The sequence below is a fragment of the Helianthus annuus genome, chromosome 12 (assembly GCF_002127325.2).
Source record: "Helianthus annuus cultivar XRQ/B chromosome 12, HanXRQr2.0-SUNRISE, whole genome shotgun sequence".
Classification (NCBI taxonomy): domain Eukaryota; kingdom Viridiplantae; phylum Streptophyta; class Magnoliopsida; order Asterales; family Asteraceae; genus Helianthus; species Helianthus annuus.
Window position 1 is genome coordinate 16,564,975 of NC_035444.2, and position 19,066 is coordinate 16,584,040.

Sequence of the window (19,066 nt, forward strand, 5' to 3'; positions counted from 1 at the left end):
AAGAAAGGGATATTTGATGAAAAAGTAGCTTTTTATCTTCGTGATTGTGGTATTGACAATAGTTATGACATGCCATGCTTTTTTTATGTTGGTGGTGAAAAGCATAGACTGTGTATGTCGATTTATTGTGGATTTGAAGTGTTTTTCGGCGATGATGTTAGCTTGCTACTTGGCATGGTAACTCCGGTTGCAGCCGTAGCGGCACTGAGCCGTATTTTGTTGTTACCGGCGATAATGATGTACCGTTATTATATAACACAATTTAGCGCGCCGCAACGCGCGCGGGTTGTACAACCTAGTTATCAATAATTTTGAAAAACAGCTTGGTGGTTACTGGTTAGTGTAGTGTCCATCATATTACATTTTATTTTTTATTTGAGTTAAATGCCATTTTAGTCCCTGTGGTTTGCGCTATTTTGCCAGTTTACTCCAAAGGTTTAAAACGTTGTCATTTTAGTCAACTGGGTTAACTTCGTCTATTTTTTCTGTTAGCTAGAAGGGTAATCTAATCATTTTATATGGTCGAATTGCCTTTCTGTTTAATAGAATTACATATAAAATAACTGAAATGCCCTTCTAGTTAACAGAATAAAGGGATGAAGTTAACCCAGTGGACTAAAATGACAACGTTTGAAACTATTTGTACTAAAATGACAATGTTTCAAACCTTTGGACTAAACTGGCAAAATGACCCAAACCACAGAGACTAAAATGACATTTAACTCTTTTTATTTTAACCCTTTTAATTTCTGTATTACATTTACTCTTCTTAACTTTCCAAAAACTTTATGAAATATGTTTTTGACCTTCTCAAGTTTTAAGTGCTTCTTTTTGTATATATACGTGTCAGTATAAACTCAAGTTGGCTATGCTTCGACATAAATTATGCCGGGTCAACTATAATACATTTTTGTGCTTATTTTTCTGTGCGTTTTCAGTTGGTGTCCGTTTGACACAAGTTTTGTTCAAAAACGACTGGAAGGTATGGGGGCCGGCTGATGCCCGGCTAGGCCCGGCGCCGGACCCCCACACCGCCCCCCTGGGGCTCGGCTCAGCACAAGCGGCGACCCACAGCCGGGTCCGCCGAGCCTCCCTTTTCCTTTTCCTCTCACATATACCTATACATACATACATATATATACATAAAGGGGTTCATCCCCCACCCCCCTAGGTCCATCCCCTCCAAGCCACTCCTACGTGACGCCTATGTGGCGGCTCATCCCCTCCAAGCCCATCCAAACCATACCTTCTAGTCTAATCTACCACACTTTATTCGATCTGAATTTTCTGAAAAGAGGGTTTGGTTACAAAGCTTTTTATATACATCGTACACCAATGCATTCATCTTCCTATTGATTCTGCAACACAGAAGGATTCAATTTCAAGTGGTCCCGTCCAACATCTGCATCTGCCTCTGTTTCTTCAAAAGCAGCAGGTGTACTTGATTCACCCCTAACCATGACCCCCACATGTGCCTTTCTTCTTTTTCTCAATTTTCCGTTTTCATGTACTTGTTTTTTACGTAATTCGTGACGTTTTCTAATACGTATCTGTGTGTCTTCTTTATATGCACGTTTGCGCATGGAAGAAGACGTGTGTGTATGTTGCAACAGAGACCCCACTGTCGTATTCTAAAGTAGCGATTAGTTTTTTTTTTTTTTTTTTTTCTGAAGAACACTGCATAAAGTAATGTGGGATACTGGCATTGCCTATTTTCTGTTGAAATTGGATGAGTGGTGATGGATTTTTGTTTTGATCAGGTGCAGAATGGGACAAATCGTTGATTTTGTTTTGGGTTTCGTGTACAGAATCAATGGTTGTGATCAGGGGTTAATTGTGCACACCAAGTGTTTGATGAAATGACTAGACAAGGTTGCGAACGTCAAGTGTTTGATGAAATGCGGATCTTTCTAGGTAGATGTTAAAGAAACATCACTTAACATAAATCCACCCGCTGACGTATCATACGCAGCATAGATACCATAATGTTTCGTAGGGGCCGTGTGATGTGTCAGATTGGAATATAAGTGACTTATGTGACAGCGCATGCCCTTTAGAGAGTCATACATACTACCCGTATGAATCATGATGACGTGTACCTATAGTAGCACCCTTTTTATGTTATGATCCTAGTGACCAGACTAACCATTTCATCAAGTGTTTGATGAAATGCGGATCTTTCTAGGTAGATGTTAAAGAAACATCACTTAACATAAATCCACCCGCTGACGTATCATACGCAGCATAGATACCATAATGTTTCGTAGGGGCCGTGTGATGTGTCAGATTGGAATATAAGTGACTTATGTGACAGCGCATGCCCTTTAGAGAGTCATACATACTACCCGTATGAATCATGATGACGTGTACCTATAGTAGCACCCTTTTTATGTTATGATCCTAGTGACCAGACTAACAAACTTAATTTAAGTTATCAGTGTATAGTTACAAGCTTCTATCCATTATGAAACCTAGTACATGTTTGGTACCAATAGATAGAAGTTAATATATTGATTGGAAGCAAGGCCGGCCCTGGGGTGGGCGGGGAGGACCACCGGCCAGGGCCCGATATTTCGAGGGACACATTTTTTTATGAAAAACACCTGATATGTATATGTAAAATATTTTTTAATAGGGTACACCCATACAAACACCAACATAGACCCACTTACAAAACTATTCTTATGGTTTAGATTAGTTATTAACCCCTTTGGCATTAGATTTAGACCTTTAGTGAGCCCAATACCCAATTTCGTTAAGGCCTAAGGGCACATTTTTTCGAGCTCGAACAGGGCACATATTAAGCGCAGCGTCTTAACACTAGCTTGACCATGTCCCAAAAACTAACTAGAATTTAAATCAACTCTTTAATGAATAGTGCATTTCCCATATCACAAGGATGAACTTTAAAGGATCATGTTGGTAATTCAAAAAAGAAACTTTAGTAAGTGCAACATTTTCCCAAAAGTAGGAAGAAACAACAGTGGATTAGAATTCAAGTTTAGACTTTTTAGTTAACTAAATTCTATTGGCATCACATCAGCAAACCTGTCCCTTATTTTCTAAACACATTTTGTCTAATATGCATGTTCTTTTTCTTCTCTTCTTCACCTTCCACATATAATAAATACTCCACTCCCCTTGGAACCCTCTTAGTTTCTGGTTTCATGTAGTGTCAAAGAGAACAATCATCAATTGCTGACAAGTCTCCATCATCATTTCAAACTCATGGCACCTGCAAGAACCTGTTCATCTTGCCTCATGATGTTTATCGCAATCATCTTTCTCGTTTCTCTCACACTCTCACCTTCCATTTCAGGTAACACAGGCAAACCAGCTTCAAAATTCTTAAACTAGTCCTCTATATATAAAGGAAAACTTAGGTCTTTACAATCCACATAGATTAAAAACATTGTCTTAACATCATAAAGATAAAACCAGATGCCAGCCTCTTTCTGCCGATTAACCTAATGTGCATACTAAAAGTCAGCTATGCCCAAATGGGTTCTAATTTATTTCTAACATCTCTTGTTATGATGATACTGACCATGCATTTGTCATCATTATGATAGTTGATTTTCTTGACTACTATTCAAGTTTTTTTTTTTTTTTTTTTTTTTTTTTTTTATCTAATATGGTCATGCATCAGTCATCTTTTACTCATGTTGTTTCTGACAATGCATCATGGTAGTGATTAGTTGTATAAGTTTGCTAATTGACATTTCAATGTTTTTCTTGTTATGTTGACTCTTAACAAAAAATTGTGTAGGTATGTTTATATAGCACCGCTTTCGGTATGCTCATATAATGTATATATGTGTGGGCGCTTGGGGGGCAAAAGTGAAAGTGCGCTAATTTTAACGTTATTTTACTAATTTCGTGAAAATAACGTTAAAAGAGGGGGATGATTAATCATGCATCATGTGGTGGCATTGATAGCTGAAAGACAAGGGGGTACATGCACTAATTGGCGTTTGTCTCAATTGCTGAGTGTTATGTGCCTTATGTCCAAGGCTTGATGCAAAACTACTATCGAGCCAGGGGTCTCATTGGAAGCAGTCTCTCTATTCCTACGGGTAGAGGTAAGGCTGTCTACATCTCACCCTCCTCAGACCCTACCTTAGCTTTGCTATTGGTGGGATATACTGAGTATGATGATGATGATGTTTGTATAGCACCGGGCCAACAATAAGTTGTAAACCCACAAAAAGCAATTACAACACTACATAACGCACATTAAAATCCCACTATCTCTCCCAGTGAAAGCTAATATACTTTGATTTGCCTTTTTACCATAAAAACAAATACATTTTGATATCATCCACCGTTCTGCTTGTTGGAACGAACCTCTTGTTGAACACCTTGTCATTTTTAGCCTTCCACATGTGCCAAAATGTAGCTAAGAAAATTGCGAAAATTACTTTCGTCCACATCTTCGACATGGGCAACATATCTGTCCACATTGGACAAAATTACAATATGTTTGTCTGATACACAATTTATATCGGTTTGCAGTTAACGAAGGGGTATCTCTTGTGCAACGAAAGAATAAACCACTAGGATCAAGACCACCAGGGTGTTTGAACAAGTGCATGAAGTGTTCACCATGTGAAGCCACACTGGTTATTCCTCCACACCATAAGATGGTCGATTACATAGATCAATCTTCTCACGATGAAGACGATTGTTATTATCTTCTTTCTTGGAAATGCAAATGTGGTGATAAACTCTTTCAACCTTGATCATAATTAGCGACCGGTTTGCGTAGTTAATCATATATAACTTTCTATATGAAAAATAAGTGTATAAAGTATTCAATAATACTTCAAGTGCAGGCTGACCTGCGTATTGTTTCCTCTATTTTTTTCTCTATATTATATAGAATGTGTGAATAAAGAGGCTCCAATGTGAATGCTCTTATTAAATGTATGTTATGAAGTACCACTGTTGACTTATGGGTCAAACCGTGTTGAGGTCAAAACCGCTAATTTAACTTTTTTTGTATACAAAGATTAAGGAGATGATCGTGTGCATTAGAATGCGCTTTTGCCTACATTTAACCCGTTTCCTTTTTAGCTGATATTTTTTAATTTTACTTGCTTCACCCGCTAGTAATAAATACACCCCAAACTGACCCGTTGACCCATTGGTTGATATCGTCACACCTTAAGACTATGGGGTGTGATGGGGCTTGAGTTGGGGGCATTGCTCGACACGTGGCAGGTGTCGGCTCCACCAGTCCACACCCAAAACAGTGGGGTGTGGAAGGGGCCATGCCACGTCACCCCACTCACAAACGGTCCACACCCAAACGGTCATCAACACCCAGCCAACCATTGCCAGACACGTCACCCGAGGCCAGTGCCCACCAAAACGCCAACCCGGGGTGGTGTACCCGGCGTTAAAGGGCCAACAACGCCCCTTGGCCACGCCCACACCCACCAGTCTACTAGTGCTTTTTGTTGCAAATATTGAACTACACATAAATAGGAAGATGATTATTGTATTCAAAATAGTCTGCTATTCTGTATGTGAATATTTCTCAGTCTCAAAGAATAAGTTCCTGAATCAAGTACAGATATACAAATACAACTCTAGAGGCGTGTGCGTACACGCACGCACACTACAAACTTAACACGGTGATGATGTTTGTTCCATTGATCGAAACACTGTCATTAGGTTATAATCAGGACCAAAGCTGCAGCACCTACTGCATACATCATCCCATAGCGCTAGAAAGAAAATTCGACGAAACGGTTAAGTAATAAAATCAAAAGAACATAAACACATTCAACAGAAATGTTAAAAGAGTTTATAGCATACCTTGAAAGAGAATAGAGACGTTGCTGAAGAGGGTACAAGCCCAGTGAACCCAATATCATACGCGATACTACCATCCGCTTTAAAAAGCCCGAAGTTTCTCTCGGAAGTCGGGCCGGGCTTTAGGTTCTCGTTAAACATGGCGAACACGTACGCCTTAACTATCTTCTTAGGCCTGTAAGGCGTACCCTTCTTTTTAAGTAGTCGTTTACGTAAGTTGAGGTTGTAAGTTCTCGCGTTCTCAACCGTGGCCCCGACTTCGTTTGGGTCGCCTTTTGAAGCCCACCCCGTTTCCGACACTATAACTTCCATTTTACCGAATCCTGCTTTTTCTAAAGCGGCATAGGTCGCGTCGAGTTGTGCCTCGAACATGTTATAATAGTGAAGTTTAGTTTTCTCATCGTATATCCCGGGATTCTTTTTAAAGAGAGCGTAATTGATATCGATGTGTTCGGGGTCACTAATGTATGCGAGAAATGGGTAAGTGTTTATATAAAACGGCGACTTTGTTCGTGAGAAAAACTCGAGAAGCGGTTTCATATAGGGCATGAGGCTTTCCTTAAACGCCCCGGCCGATGGAGGGAACGAACTACCAAACACACCAGCCGAATGTGGGCTCGAAACCTCAACATCGTCGGCTAGGTGAAGCAAGTCAAGGGCATGATAGATGTTTTTCACCGCGGGTAGTAAAACCTCCCAGAGTCCTTGATCAGCACCACCTAACACCTCGTTTCCAACCGCGACCCCACTAATACGGGTCGCGGGTACAAAGGGTTCCACATTTTGTTTCACCCAGTCCATGGCTCGATCTTGGCTTGCACCTATTTCTTTCAAGAGCTCGTTCGGGAGGCCGATAATGATCTCTATTCCCGACCCTTTAAACGCCTTGAGAACTTCATGGTCAGCGTTATATATTCGCGTGTTTTTGATCTTTGCGGCTTTCATAAGTGTCACAACACTTTCGGGGGCGGGTATGTTATCGGCTATTCTTCCATAGTTGACTCCATACGTACCCGTGAATGCACTAGCAATCCAAACTGCAAAAGAAAGAAAAATGGTTAGAAAAACATAACATAGAACATAAGGTACTTAAAAAGCGAGTGACTCGAGTATACCATTGGCGAATGTAACGAAGAGAAGAACGATGAATCGATTATCCGATACTAAGACACCCATATTTGTAAAGGTAGATTACAATGTTGAAAATGAAGGGTATGTGGATATGTTAATATGTACAACAGCATGGCTTGTGATTTTGGATGCTTGCTCTTTAGGAATGCCATTAGAGCTGCCAATCAAAGATTCTTGAGATCAATCAAGGGGATATTAATGCTTTCAAGATACATAACCTTGAGTAATCGGTAGCGGATTCACTGACAAACCCGAGATTTTTTTTATTACACGTTAAAAATGTATATCGAATACTAGATAACACCGAAAAGATCTTCTAGATCACTTGACCCTGGTATCTAACACTTGGTTCCGCCGAAAAAACGAGTCTTGTCAAGGCAAAAATACTTCTTAAATTTGTTATTTTTTTTTAAATAATAATTTAAAGAGTTTTAATATAAATTATAATCAATTCTTAAACAGCAGGGGTGAAGCATTGAAGGGGTCAGAGAGGGCGCCCGACCCCCCGAACTTTTCGCTCAGTAGTGTTATGTATGTACGTTTCGTATAGAATTTTTTAGGTATATACGTTTTCGACCCCTCGGTTTTATAAAAAATAAAACTTTTAGGTATATACTTTTAGATCTGGTGACTTCCGACCCTCCGGTGGAAATTTTCAAGCTTCGCCACTGTTAAACAGTATCATTTAGCTGCATTGATACTAATTATAGATTATATTATTATTAAGAATATTTAACAATTAATTTAATTTGTAATGAAAAGAAAGATTCCAACTTTTTGAATGCTTTTCCGATCTCTAAAGTTAACTACTTTTCTTGTATGATTTTATACCTTTCCTAGATATTTATATTCAAGTTAGGGATATAATAAGAACCCAAAACCAGCGTACCTTGAAGAAAAAGATTTCAATTTATAATAAACTAGGATTGTGACCCGCCGCAATACGGCGGGGGATTCATTAGTTATAACTAAGTCGATCTAGGACCCGCACGTTATGTTAAACCTGTCAAACGGGGAAAAATAGACGATGTAAAAACGTTCACCCACACACGCACGTTGCATTGTGTTAACTCGCAAAAATTAGAACGAAACGTTAAAACGTTAAGCCAAAGACGCACGTTGCGATGTGTTAACTCACAAAATTTAAAACCAAGCATAAAGCGAAAAATTTGCGGAAAATGAAAACTATAAAGGACCAAAGTTGAAAATAAAAAAAGTTATGAGGATAGATTGCAAAAGATAAAAAGTTTTGGGTTAAAAGTACAAAAAAACAAATAGTTTTGGTTAAAAGTAAGTTATAAAATACTTTTGGGTGAAAAGTAAAAAAAAAAACATTTTTTTTGGAAAACCCCCAAAACCAACGTTACGACAATCATATGCATAATCATTTTTTCTTTGAAAACCCCCTCAAAGCACACCTCACGTTGCGGCGGGGCGTAAAACGGTGTCAAATAGTACTAATGTCACACAACCGTCATCGACCACCAACACTGACTCGACCTAGGATATGCGTGTTGCGACGAACCTGTCAAACATGGAAAAATAGAGGTAAAAACGTTGAACTACACATGCACGTTGCGTCATATTAACTCGAAAGTATAAGTGATAAAAGTTGTGAAGTTAAATTGCAAATAATAAAAAGTTTTGGATTAAAGTTAAAAAAACAAATTATGTAGGGTTAAAATTGCAAAAGGTAAACCTTCGGGTTAAAATAAAAAATCAAGTTTTTTTTTGAAAAAATGTGCAAAACACAATGTACAACTTGTTATGCACAAAAACTTGCTAATTTATAATATATAATAATAATAATAGGATAATAATATTCTCTGATGATATCATTACAAGATACTATATAATGTTTTCTGTTAAAAAGTGAGACAATGAACAACTCAGTACTCACATTCATTCGAAATTTAACGAGTGAGCTTGGCTTGAAAGTTGAATGGAAAATTATTTAAGCCGATTTTAAGCGAATTTTAGTCAGTGAGCTTGGCTTGACTCAAAAATTATTTGAGCCGATTTTAAGCGAACTTTAAGACGACTAGATATTAAGATATACTTTCTTTTTATTTAATTAACCACAGAAAATGTATATAAGAATGACAAATAAACAGGTAACAAGTTACGTCGCAAATTACAATTCTTGCAGCAATCTTCAAGCTAAAAACAAACAGACCAAATGATTCAAATCTCAGAAGGAGATGTAGAAATTTCTTCTTTACAATCAATATCTAATAAATTACAAGTTTTTTCCTTTATCTATATATCACTTTTGAGACGGTGTCCTTTTTAACGAATTTTGACAGATTTTGCCCTTCATAGGGAACTTTGTTGCAAGTTACGTCCTTTGAGCCTAACCCAGTTAAATTTTTCTGTTAAATCTTATTACACATGGATAATTTTGTCTTTTTACTTATTTAAAGGACAAAATTCATAATTTATTCTTTAAAAAGTATTTCAAAGAAATATACATATGTATAACAATTAACAAACAAGATATTCATCTTTGGGGGTGTTTGGCCTAGCTTTTATTTTTTTGGCTTATGCTTATATTTTAAACTAGCTTACGCTTATTTTCTTTATTTGATAAGCTATTTTTAAGTGTTTGGATTAGCTTATATTTTACAAGTTGATAATTAATAATTAATCTTTAGTTGTTTGTTAAGTTATTTTGTATTATGGGAAGGGGTATAATATCATTGTGTGTAATGAGTAAAAAACCATCTTCTTCAAATAAGCTTATTTAAATAAGCTAAAAAACCATGTTCCTATAAGCTTCTTGGAATTAGCTTATATAAGCTAGAGTAAATTACAAGTTTTGTCCTTTATGTTTGTCCCAAGTTTCAGGCGCCGTCCTTTACCTTTAAAATTGATGAGTTTTGTCCTTAATGTTTCAAAATCATGCACGTTATGTCCTTTAGGGCAAAACCAAGTTTATTTTCAATGTTAAATCTGGTCACATAGACCCAACATGAGGACAAATTTGTCTTTTTACCTTTCAATAAAAATATTAAATGTATATATATTTATAAAGCTTTATTCTCAGTCACCCTCCCTCCCTCACCTCTCTCTCTCTCTCTCTCTATATATATATATATATATATATATATATATATATATATATATATATATATATATATCATTCTCTCTAAAAACACCACCTGCCACCATCATCTACCACCCACAAGACACCGCCACATCCAGCAACCACCGCCACATCCAGACACCACCGGCACATCCAGACACCGCTGCCACATCCAGCAACCACCGCCACATCCAGACACCGCCGGCACATCCAGACACCGTCACCACATCCAGCAACCACCGCCACATCTAGACACCACCGACACATCCAGACACCGCCGCCACATGACTTTCCGGCGATTTAACTCGACTTCAACAACAACCAGCAGATCTGACCCATTTTTCTATGGTTAGAACTTAGAATCCAAATCCAAATATGGATGAAAGAGGTAGGGCTTTGAAGGAGGGATCAATAGAGTATTTACCAAGCCACATCGATGAAGATGAACTTTTGGGTGGTAAGCACACCTGTTACTTTTGTTATTTAACTCCTAACATCAGTGCATCACAGCCGACGCAAGCAATGTGAGAAAACCTAGGGCTTGTATTTCTCTCTCTCTCTCTCTCTGCACTTAGCCGTAAGCCACCTCTCTCTGCCTGTATTTCTTCTTGATACAAGGATTGCATAACATAAAACGATGTTGAGAAATTTGGGGATTTTTGTTTGTTCAGATGATTTCGTAGGGGTGGATGTTCAGATTTGGGGATTTTTTGTTTGTTTTGATGATTTCGGTTGAGAGAACGTGAGGGGGGTAATTGATGAATGTTTTTGTTTTTTGGTGATGGTGGATCGAAGGGGTGGATGTTAATAGTGATGTTGGAGATGGTGGAGTGTGATGGTGGGTCAGGCGATGGTGGAGACAGTGGGTGGTCGGCGGCAGGTGAGGGTGGGAGGTGGTGGCGGCAGGTGATGGCAAGTGGTGGGTCTGCAACTTTTGAAGATGGTGAGGTATTTATTTTAAGTTAATTACATAAATTTCCTTAAAAACGAAATTACAAAAATGCCCTCATGTGCCTTGCACATGATCAGATTTAACCAAAAAAATTAACTGGGTTTGCCCTAAAGGACATAACGTGCAGGATTTTGAAACGTTAAGGACAAAACTCATCAATTTTAAAGGTAAAGAACAGCGCCTGAAATTTGGGACAAACATAAAGGACAAAACTTGTAATTTACTCTATAAGCTAATAAGCATAAGCTTAAAAAGCTAAACCAAACACCCATTAGTGCTTATTTTGTAAAAAGAAGCTAAAAAAGCTATAAGCTTAGATAAAAAAGCTAGGCCAAACTGTAACAACTGCCACTAAAATCAATAATTAGGATGATAATTAGTCAATAAGAAAACCCTAATTGAGACACCCAAATAATTCTGCACTAGCCCTAAAATTTTCAGAACAATCGGAATCAAGATCAGGGCCCCTAAAACTCGAGGGGGGCAAACCCTAGTTGAATAGTTATCTAAATAAAACGATGTTTAGCTCTGATTGGCCAATTTTGTTGATTCATGCAAGCTACTCCCGTGCATGGCAAGTCTAGGACAAATAGGTATCCCTTACGGACCGTAAGGGATCAGGCTTACGGTCCGTAAGCAAGGCCAAATTTTGGCTATAAATAGCCGACCTTGGGACTTGCACAGGGGAGTTAAAACGATGTAAGTAGCTTCTGTGTACGTCGAGTTCAGGCTATTATATCACAATAAACACACACACGATCACGAGGTGCTGCCGCAATCAGGGTAATAACTCGATCGCTATTACGATTCAACGTCCGATCGATTATAACTATCCAACAATTGTCCGAGTGCTGCTCAAATTGAGCTTGTACTTTGTTATTCATTGTGATTTCGACTTGAATGTTTGAGTGCTGTTCGAATTCGGACTATGCTCTGTCATTCGTTGTGAATCCATTGAATTGTTAAGTATCGCACTTGATAATAGTTGTGAGGGTTTAATCTCGTGAATTGACGTAACTGCTGAATTAGTTACTAATCCCGTTTGTGTGTGCATTGTTATTTAAATTAGGTAAGAAGGCTAATCAGTAAAGCTTATACTCTGCTCGTAAATCTGCAATGTGAGTCATTCCACTTTTATAAACTCTTTTCTCACAGTTTGTGAGTCATTCTCTTTTTATCAACTGTTTTACAAAACTCCAAGTTATTTTCAAAGTTATAATTACAGGGATTAAGTCTTTGTAATCACCAAATTACAGCCGGTATGTGGGGTTTTGTATACATTACTTATTTCCCGTCACACTTGGACAAACGGGTGGCCAAGGGGTGATCTGACCACAGTCACAGACACCATTGGACAAATGGGCTAGCCAATGGACGGTCGAGTGACAAATACTGTGGGTAGTTGGTTTGATATCAGAAACATTGTAATTCCCCTTAATACTGTAGATTATAACAAATGTGTCGTTTTCAGTAAACTGAATGATTCACTCAGTATTTCCCTGCTGACAAAACCTTTTTCAAACATGTTTCAGGTGATATGGTATGAGCAAAGAAAAGTGCCGTGGAGCACTCCCAGCTTAGAAAAGTGGCTCAATGTAAATAAATAAATGAACATGTTTTGAAAATAAAGATTTCCCTTTATTCTTCAATTACAATAATTGACTTTTTCATTTATTCTCCATCTTTCAATCTCCAATCGAGCCGCACCTTTTCGAAGCTTAATTTCCACACTTTTAAGCTTCAAATGTACATGAAACACAAGCAAACGTAGTCATCTAATTCTAGACAATTACTTGATTAAATGCATGATTAAAATACCATTTATAGCACTTAAGGGTCATTCTACGGACTACCATTAAAATACCGTTTATACCCTTTGTTGTGCTGCCATTTTGGTATAAGCATAGTCTAGGATCAGAAATGCCATTTTGGTGCTTGCCACATTGATGTTCACACTTTTGATGTTCTTGGGATTTATCACCGTGTCACTCGGTAGTTGACCTCTATTCTTCTTCAAAAGCCCCGCCTTACTTGCAAGCTGAACCACTTGAGTGGTCAAAGATTGAATTGCCTTGTCACATCTTTTTGAAGATGAGCATCATCCATTTGATTTCTTTGTTGCATCTCTAGTTGCATCGCCTTGAGCAAATGCATGACTTCATTCGCACTCGAAACAACTTGACCCGAAGATCCACCTTGCATATTACCCGATTGAAATTGCCCTTGAAATCCTTGGTTATTGAGTTGTTGGCGAGGAACATAATTTCCTTTATTTCCTTGAAAATTCGGGTTTGCTTGATTCAATGGATTTTCGTATCTAAAATTCGGATGCTTTCATAATCCGGGGTGGTATGTGTTCGAGTTCATGTTGTAGTTTCTACCACCGCCACCTTGACCTTGAATTGCGTTCACTTCTTCATATTGCCCTCCATCTCCTTGGCAATTTTCAGCCGCATGCCCCAATTCATTACAAATTGCACAAACATCATAAACTTGGTTTGTAGCTTGCACATTAACATCCTCCGCTGCATGCACTGTTCTAGTAATGGCTGGTCTCACTCTCCTCGATGATTGAGCCTTTATCTTTGATGTGACCGCCATTTGTTCCAAAAATGCCCAAGCATCTTACTCATAATTGGTACCGAATGTACCATTCGTGATAGACATTAAGTCACGGGCATCTTCGGTATTCAAACCCTCATGAAACCCGCGTTCAACAATTCCCACAATTCGATACCATGATGAGGGCAAATTTTTTAGCATTAAATTGAACCATTCAAAAGCTTCATGAAACATCTCACGTTGATGTTGTTGAAAGCTTCTCAAACTTCTTCTTGCATCGTTGGTCTTTTGAGCCGTGAAAAATTCTTCTAGAAATATTTGTTGCATCTCCGCCCATGTATAAATCGAAGCCGATGGTAAGGTATAAAACCATCTCTTTGCTCTATCCTCCAACGAAAATTGAAATAGCACCAATTTGACCTCATCCGAAGAAAACCCTTGCCCACCGATAGTATTACATATGGAATCATATGCCTCCAAATGAAAATAAGGTTGCTCCGTTGCTAAACCCTTATACTTTGGTAAACTCTGGAGGGAATTTGTTCTTACTCCAAACGTCCTCCCTTGATTGTTTTGAGGAATGACTATCAGTGACGGATTGTAGGTAATCACCGGCCTAAAATGTGCTTCAATACCCCTCACAGCATCCCGGTTATGTCTTCTTGGCACACCCAACCGAACTCTTGGATGTGGTGGACCCATTGGTCTTTGAACTTGTTGTCTTTGAGGCACAAATTGTTGAGGCGGTGGTTGAAACATTTGCCCCACTTGTTGTTGTTGAGGAATTTGTCTTTGAATTGGTGGCCCTTGTGTTGGCAATTGTTGTGGAACAATTTGTTGTATAACTTGTTGTTGTTGAGGTCTACCAAAACCATGCATCCCTTGGCCTTAACCTTACACGTATGTATATTCTCCTTGATCTCCATCACCCCCATGAATATACCCTTCATCTTCATAACCCCCAAACTCTTTATCATTCCTGTCATCATACCCATCTCTTCTCGCTCCTGAAGTTTGTAGAAATTGTGATGGTTGATATTGTACCCCCGGTTGTAACGGTTGTTGGAATGAAGGGGTAACGTGGACTATGGATGAGGTTAGATGAAATGAATGTGGTGGTGGTATTTGTTGTGATGAAGATGATTGTCCGGATGATGGGAAGAAAGAAGAAAATGGTGGAATGGTTGATGAATGGTTATAGCTAAAGGAGTGGTCAGTTTCGGTACTTGTGGGTAAAGTGGTGTTGGTTGGTTTAAGCTCATGAATTGGTGTAGGAATGGTAGTGTTTGGTGGAGGTGTGGATGGTGTTTTTGACCCATAGTGGGTGGTGGTGGTGGATCCATTGTATTGATTGGTGTAACTGGTGTTGTAGGTGTAGTAGGTGAACCACTGATTTTGTTTTCCCGCAATAAGGCTCTGTTTCATCGTAAAGTTCGCTCAATTTCGGGATCAAATGCTAATGGTGATAGCTTGTGAGAGCCTCTAGTATGCATGCACCTATAAATACATGCACACTAAACACAACCAGCGTAAACCCGAAAAATAACAAACTAAAACTATAAAGATAACACACGTTGCACACTACTCCCCGAAAACGGCACCAAAATTTGACATGAGGTCGAAGTCTCACTCAAATTTAATCCAATTACTACTAAATAGCTAGCGGTAAGTGGGTATCGAACACAGGGAGTTTGTGGAATATGCGTTATCTAAATAGCTTTTGTAAAAGACTAAACTAAACTAAAATGTAGAAAAGTAATTTCAATGATTTGGTTCTTTGGTTTGATTAACTAAAATTAATTAAAAAACACTTATCAAAGTTTTGGTTCAGGAATGAGAAGAGATGTTCTCCCCTGGTTTCAGGTTTCTACGAATGTTAAAATGAGAGTTTAATCTGAGATGAACTACATAGACATAGTTCGTGAATTTGCGTTTGATTGTGATAAAAGTGGACTGAGTACTTGGATTAAAATAACATAAGGTAGTCACCTGATGACCAGTTCAATATAGCCAACCCCGAATTCCTCCCAATAAATCTCGATTGCCAACGGCACCAAGAACTGATGGTTCAGAACGCGAAGATCAACAATATCAACAATTACAAATCAAACTCATAAACACCATAGCAATATAATCAAAAAGATTAAACACTATCTCAGAAATAACATAAACAATCATAAAACATTCAATTTGAAACCTTACTATCCGGAGGAAAACATACGAAACTTAGCCATACATAACTCGGTTCGTCATCACTTCAATTCTAATGTTCATATGAATCGAATAATGAAAGGCAATGATTAACAACCCCAAAATAGTGTTCTTGTCACCCAAAATTCGCCCCAAACTCCTCTAGACCGAAAACAATGATTGGATCATTCAAAAGTCACACCCACCAACCATAGAAGAGGAGTTACACTTTTCCTGTCAGGCTCCACCGTAAGCTATGTTGGCCACAGTAGCTTACGGTGGCTTTAAAGTGGCCCACGGTAGTTGAAAACTGTCTTACGACACATTTTTGGTCAGGGTCTACACCGTAAGCTACGGTGGCTGCAGCTAGGTGATTTTGTTTTCTTCATAACTTTCTAGTTTCAACTCCGTTTTCTTCGTTGTTTTCTCCCACGTTCTTGTAATTTCATCATCTATCATGTTATCTTCTTAATTCTTCAATTCCAATAATTGATATTTTCATTTATTCTCCATTTTTCAATCTCCAATCTAGCCACACCTCTTCGAAGCTTCATTTCCTCACTTTTAAGCTCCGAATGTACCTGAAACACAAGCAAACGTAGTCATCTAATTCTAGACAATTACTCAATTGAATGTAGGATTAAAATACCATTTATAGAACTTAAGGGTCGTCCTACGGACTACCCATCAATAATCACTGAAATTAAGCATCTTAAAAAAAATTAATGTTAAAATGCTTGGATTTACACGATGCCTTGTAAGAAAGGATATGCCTGCATAATCACCTAAATTAAGCATCTCCATTCGCAGCCACAAGCTACATGACTGGCAAGAACGTGAATCATCTTGAATCGCGTAACCCAGAAAATAGGGTATTTCGCCATGAGGGAGGTGGGCGTAGGTTAATCAAGTATCCATTGGCGATTTTGGTGGTGGTGGTGGTGGTGATAGGGGTGGCGGTTGGTTAGAGAGAGAGATGTGGTGGTTGGAGAAAGAGAGAGAGATGGGTGGTGGTGGCTATGGTGGTGAAGAAGAAAGGGAAAGAATGAAAAATGTAAGAGATGAAGTGGGTTTTTAAACTAGGTTTTATTTTTTTCTTTAATTAAGTTGTAGAAAGACTAAATTGCCCTTGACTGATCAGACCTAACTGAAATTTTTAACAGGATAGAGCTAAAGGATGTAAGGTGTAGTGAGTTTTTCAAACAAAGGATTATGACTGTAATTATTGAAGTTAAAAGTTATCCACTGCAATTCAATACAAACTTAAAGGACGAAATGTAAGACCCTTACTTGATTTAACGATATTCCATATAAGTTTCACGTATAAATGTATTTATACAAATACATCTACATTTGAAAATACGGGTTTCTTAAAACATTTTAAGATTTAAAACGTTTCAGCATAGTATATATATATATATATATATATATATATCGTCATTTAAAACGTGACGACCAACATAATGCAGAAGCTTGAATCTTTGATGGTGTTCGATTCTTCGTTGAGCTTGATCGTCCTCTGGTACCTTATATTATACCTACATTTCATAAAACATGAAATGAGTTAGTCATAAGAAGTTTATAACCTGTCTATTCAAGTCCGTAGGCCAAAACAAACAAGAAAAACAACATTTTTCCCGTCTTTTTACCCGTCGCGGGCCGCGACAGGTTCTCCAAAATCTGTCGCATGGCGCGAGGACACCTGGCGGGCCGCGACCGACAAGGCTATTCTCCGTCGTGGGGCGCGACGACATGATTTCGGCAGAAAGTTTGAAGCCAGTTGCTGCATATTCCCAACAACCCACTTTTTCACTTAAACGGTCATAACTCGTTAAATATTTATCAGTTTTACGAACGGTTTCTTCCTACGTGATCTTAATTTGTTCCTCCATCATATGGAGTTAAAATCCAACATTTGACTAAACAATTTTTCTAAGTTTTTAAGCCCTCGACTTATTATCTATTTACAAAACTTTTGACCCGTTCATGATTTTATCAAACAAACTTGTTTATCGCATATAAATTCTCATGAACATCATCTTAAAAATGTTTCCTATTATACAAGGTTCAAATCACGGGTTTTTATGCATCCATAACCCGTTTATGCGTGAATAATTATTTTGACCCGTTAAGGGATTTACGCATTTTTAACTTACATCTCGCTCATTCTTTGCTTGCATCATATTTCCACATTTAGATATCAACTTGTCTTCCACCACAAATATATTTGTGGTGGATTTAATGTGGTAAACTATTTATTCCGAGTTCTACCCCTTGGTTTGTGATTTTTACGGAAAAGACTCTTTTCAAGGCGTTTGACGCAAAAAGGTTCATACCTTTCACTTTTATACTTATCCTAAGGATTTACTTGATCGATAAACTTATCACCAAACTACCTTTAGGTGTCATTTACCCAGTTTATCATACAAGGGCATTTTGGTCAACTTTTGCTCTTCCTTAACGACGAATGACTTTCAATAACATGTTTGACCACAATTGTACATAATAGCTATAATATTATTTGCACATACCTGGCTCGGGTCAAAGCATAGACCCGTTTTAATACCTTGCGTTAATAACCGCTAATTAATATCAACACAAATATATCCATTCGCTATTCACTCCTGTGAGCATATGACTTGACAAATAATCATTAGTCGATATTGTCAAATGGTGATATCTTCACATTTTGACCCGTTTGGTCTAATGACCATTTATCCTTGCGAGATGATATTTATTTACCATATCATCCAATATAAACTCATTCCGGTTTAAACCGTACGATCATATTACTTAAAAATTTTCTCTTAATTCTTGCTACTCATTATGGATTACACCATAAGGTAATTTAAATCAAACTCACTATTTATTCGTCATTGTATGACCGAATTACCAATTTACTCCTTTTTAACCATCAACATGGTTTCTTATCATTTTCCCTTATTTCGTTCCGTACAACTACACGTCGGAACATCACATTTCAAATACTTATTTATCTTAATCATAATCAATACGATAAGGGAATATTCTACAAATTAAAAAGAGTGTAAGCTTTACTTACTTTGCATCCAAATTATGCTTTCCCTTCATACTTGATTCGTTTGACCCGCTTTCTTCCCAAGCTTCCACCTAGCTTGTCAAGCGTCAAACTAATTTTTTATCATTCGTATGATGGTTAGATTAGTCACCATTATTAAGAATTATCTCATCTTATGGACTTTATATCAAAATCACCATTTGATCTCATTTTGGTCAGTTTGACTTTTTAAAAATCAAGCTGCCTATTAGCGTAAGAAATTACACTATGTAACTAAGAAACTCATTTG

The 19,066-nt window shown here is 37.9% G+C and overlaps 2 protein-coding genes and 1 long non-coding RNA gene across 3 annotated transcripts; 1 reads left to right on the top strand and 2 right to left on the bottom strand.

Annotated features, from left to right (window-relative positions):
* The first annotated feature begins 3,061 nt into the window (after positions 1–3,061).
* On the top strand, positions 3,062–4,858 carry LOC110894276. Its single transcript, XR_002566236.2, has 2 exons — positions 3,062–3,319; positions 4,516–4,858. It is a non-coding gene; the product is annotated as an uncharacterized LOC110894276 (long non-coding RNA).
* Positions 4,859–5,528: 670 nt separating this feature from the next.
* LOC110894275 (glucan endo-1,3-beta-glucosidase 11) lies at positions 5,529–7,034 on the bottom strand. The gene is made up of 3 exons (XM_022141479.2): positions 6,936–7,034; positions 5,824–6,857; positions 5,529–5,732 (listed from the first exon to the last, which is right to left on the bottom strand). The coding sequence occupies exons 1-3, from the start codon at positions 6,994–6,996 to the stop codon at positions 5,676–5,678; spliced, it is 1,152 nt and encodes a 383-aa protein (XP_021997171.1). The 5' UTR covers positions 6,997–7,034; the 3' UTR covers positions 5,529–5,675.
* A 6,579-nt stretch (positions 7,035–13,613) lies between these two features.
* On the bottom strand, positions 13,614–14,429 carry LOC110892521. Its single transcript, XM_022139680.1, has one exon. It carries the CDS (start codon positions 14,427–14,429, stop codon positions 13,614–13,616), a length of 816 nt encoding a protein of 271 aa, XP_021995372.1.
* Between the last annotated feature and the right edge of the window lie 4,637 nt (positions 14,430–19,066).

Bases quoted from the DNA above. Each gene is read 5' to 3' on its own strand.
- LOC110894275 (XM_022141479.2), bottom strand. From the start codon at position 6,996: ATGGGTGTCTTAGTATCGGATAATCGATTCATCGTTCTTCTCTTCGTT. The intron at 6,858-6,935 runs GTATACTCGAGT...TTTCTTTTGCAG, and splicing joins CTTCGTTACATTCGCCAATG to TTTGGATTGCTAGTGCATTC. The intron at 5,733-5,823 runs GTATGCTATAAA...TTTTCTTTCTAG, and splicing joins CGTCTCTATTCTCTTTCAAG to CGCTATGGGATGATGTATGC.
- LOC110892521 (XM_022139680.1), bottom strand. From the start codon at position 14,429: ATGCATGGTTTTGGTAGACCTCAACAACAACAAGTTATACAACAAATT.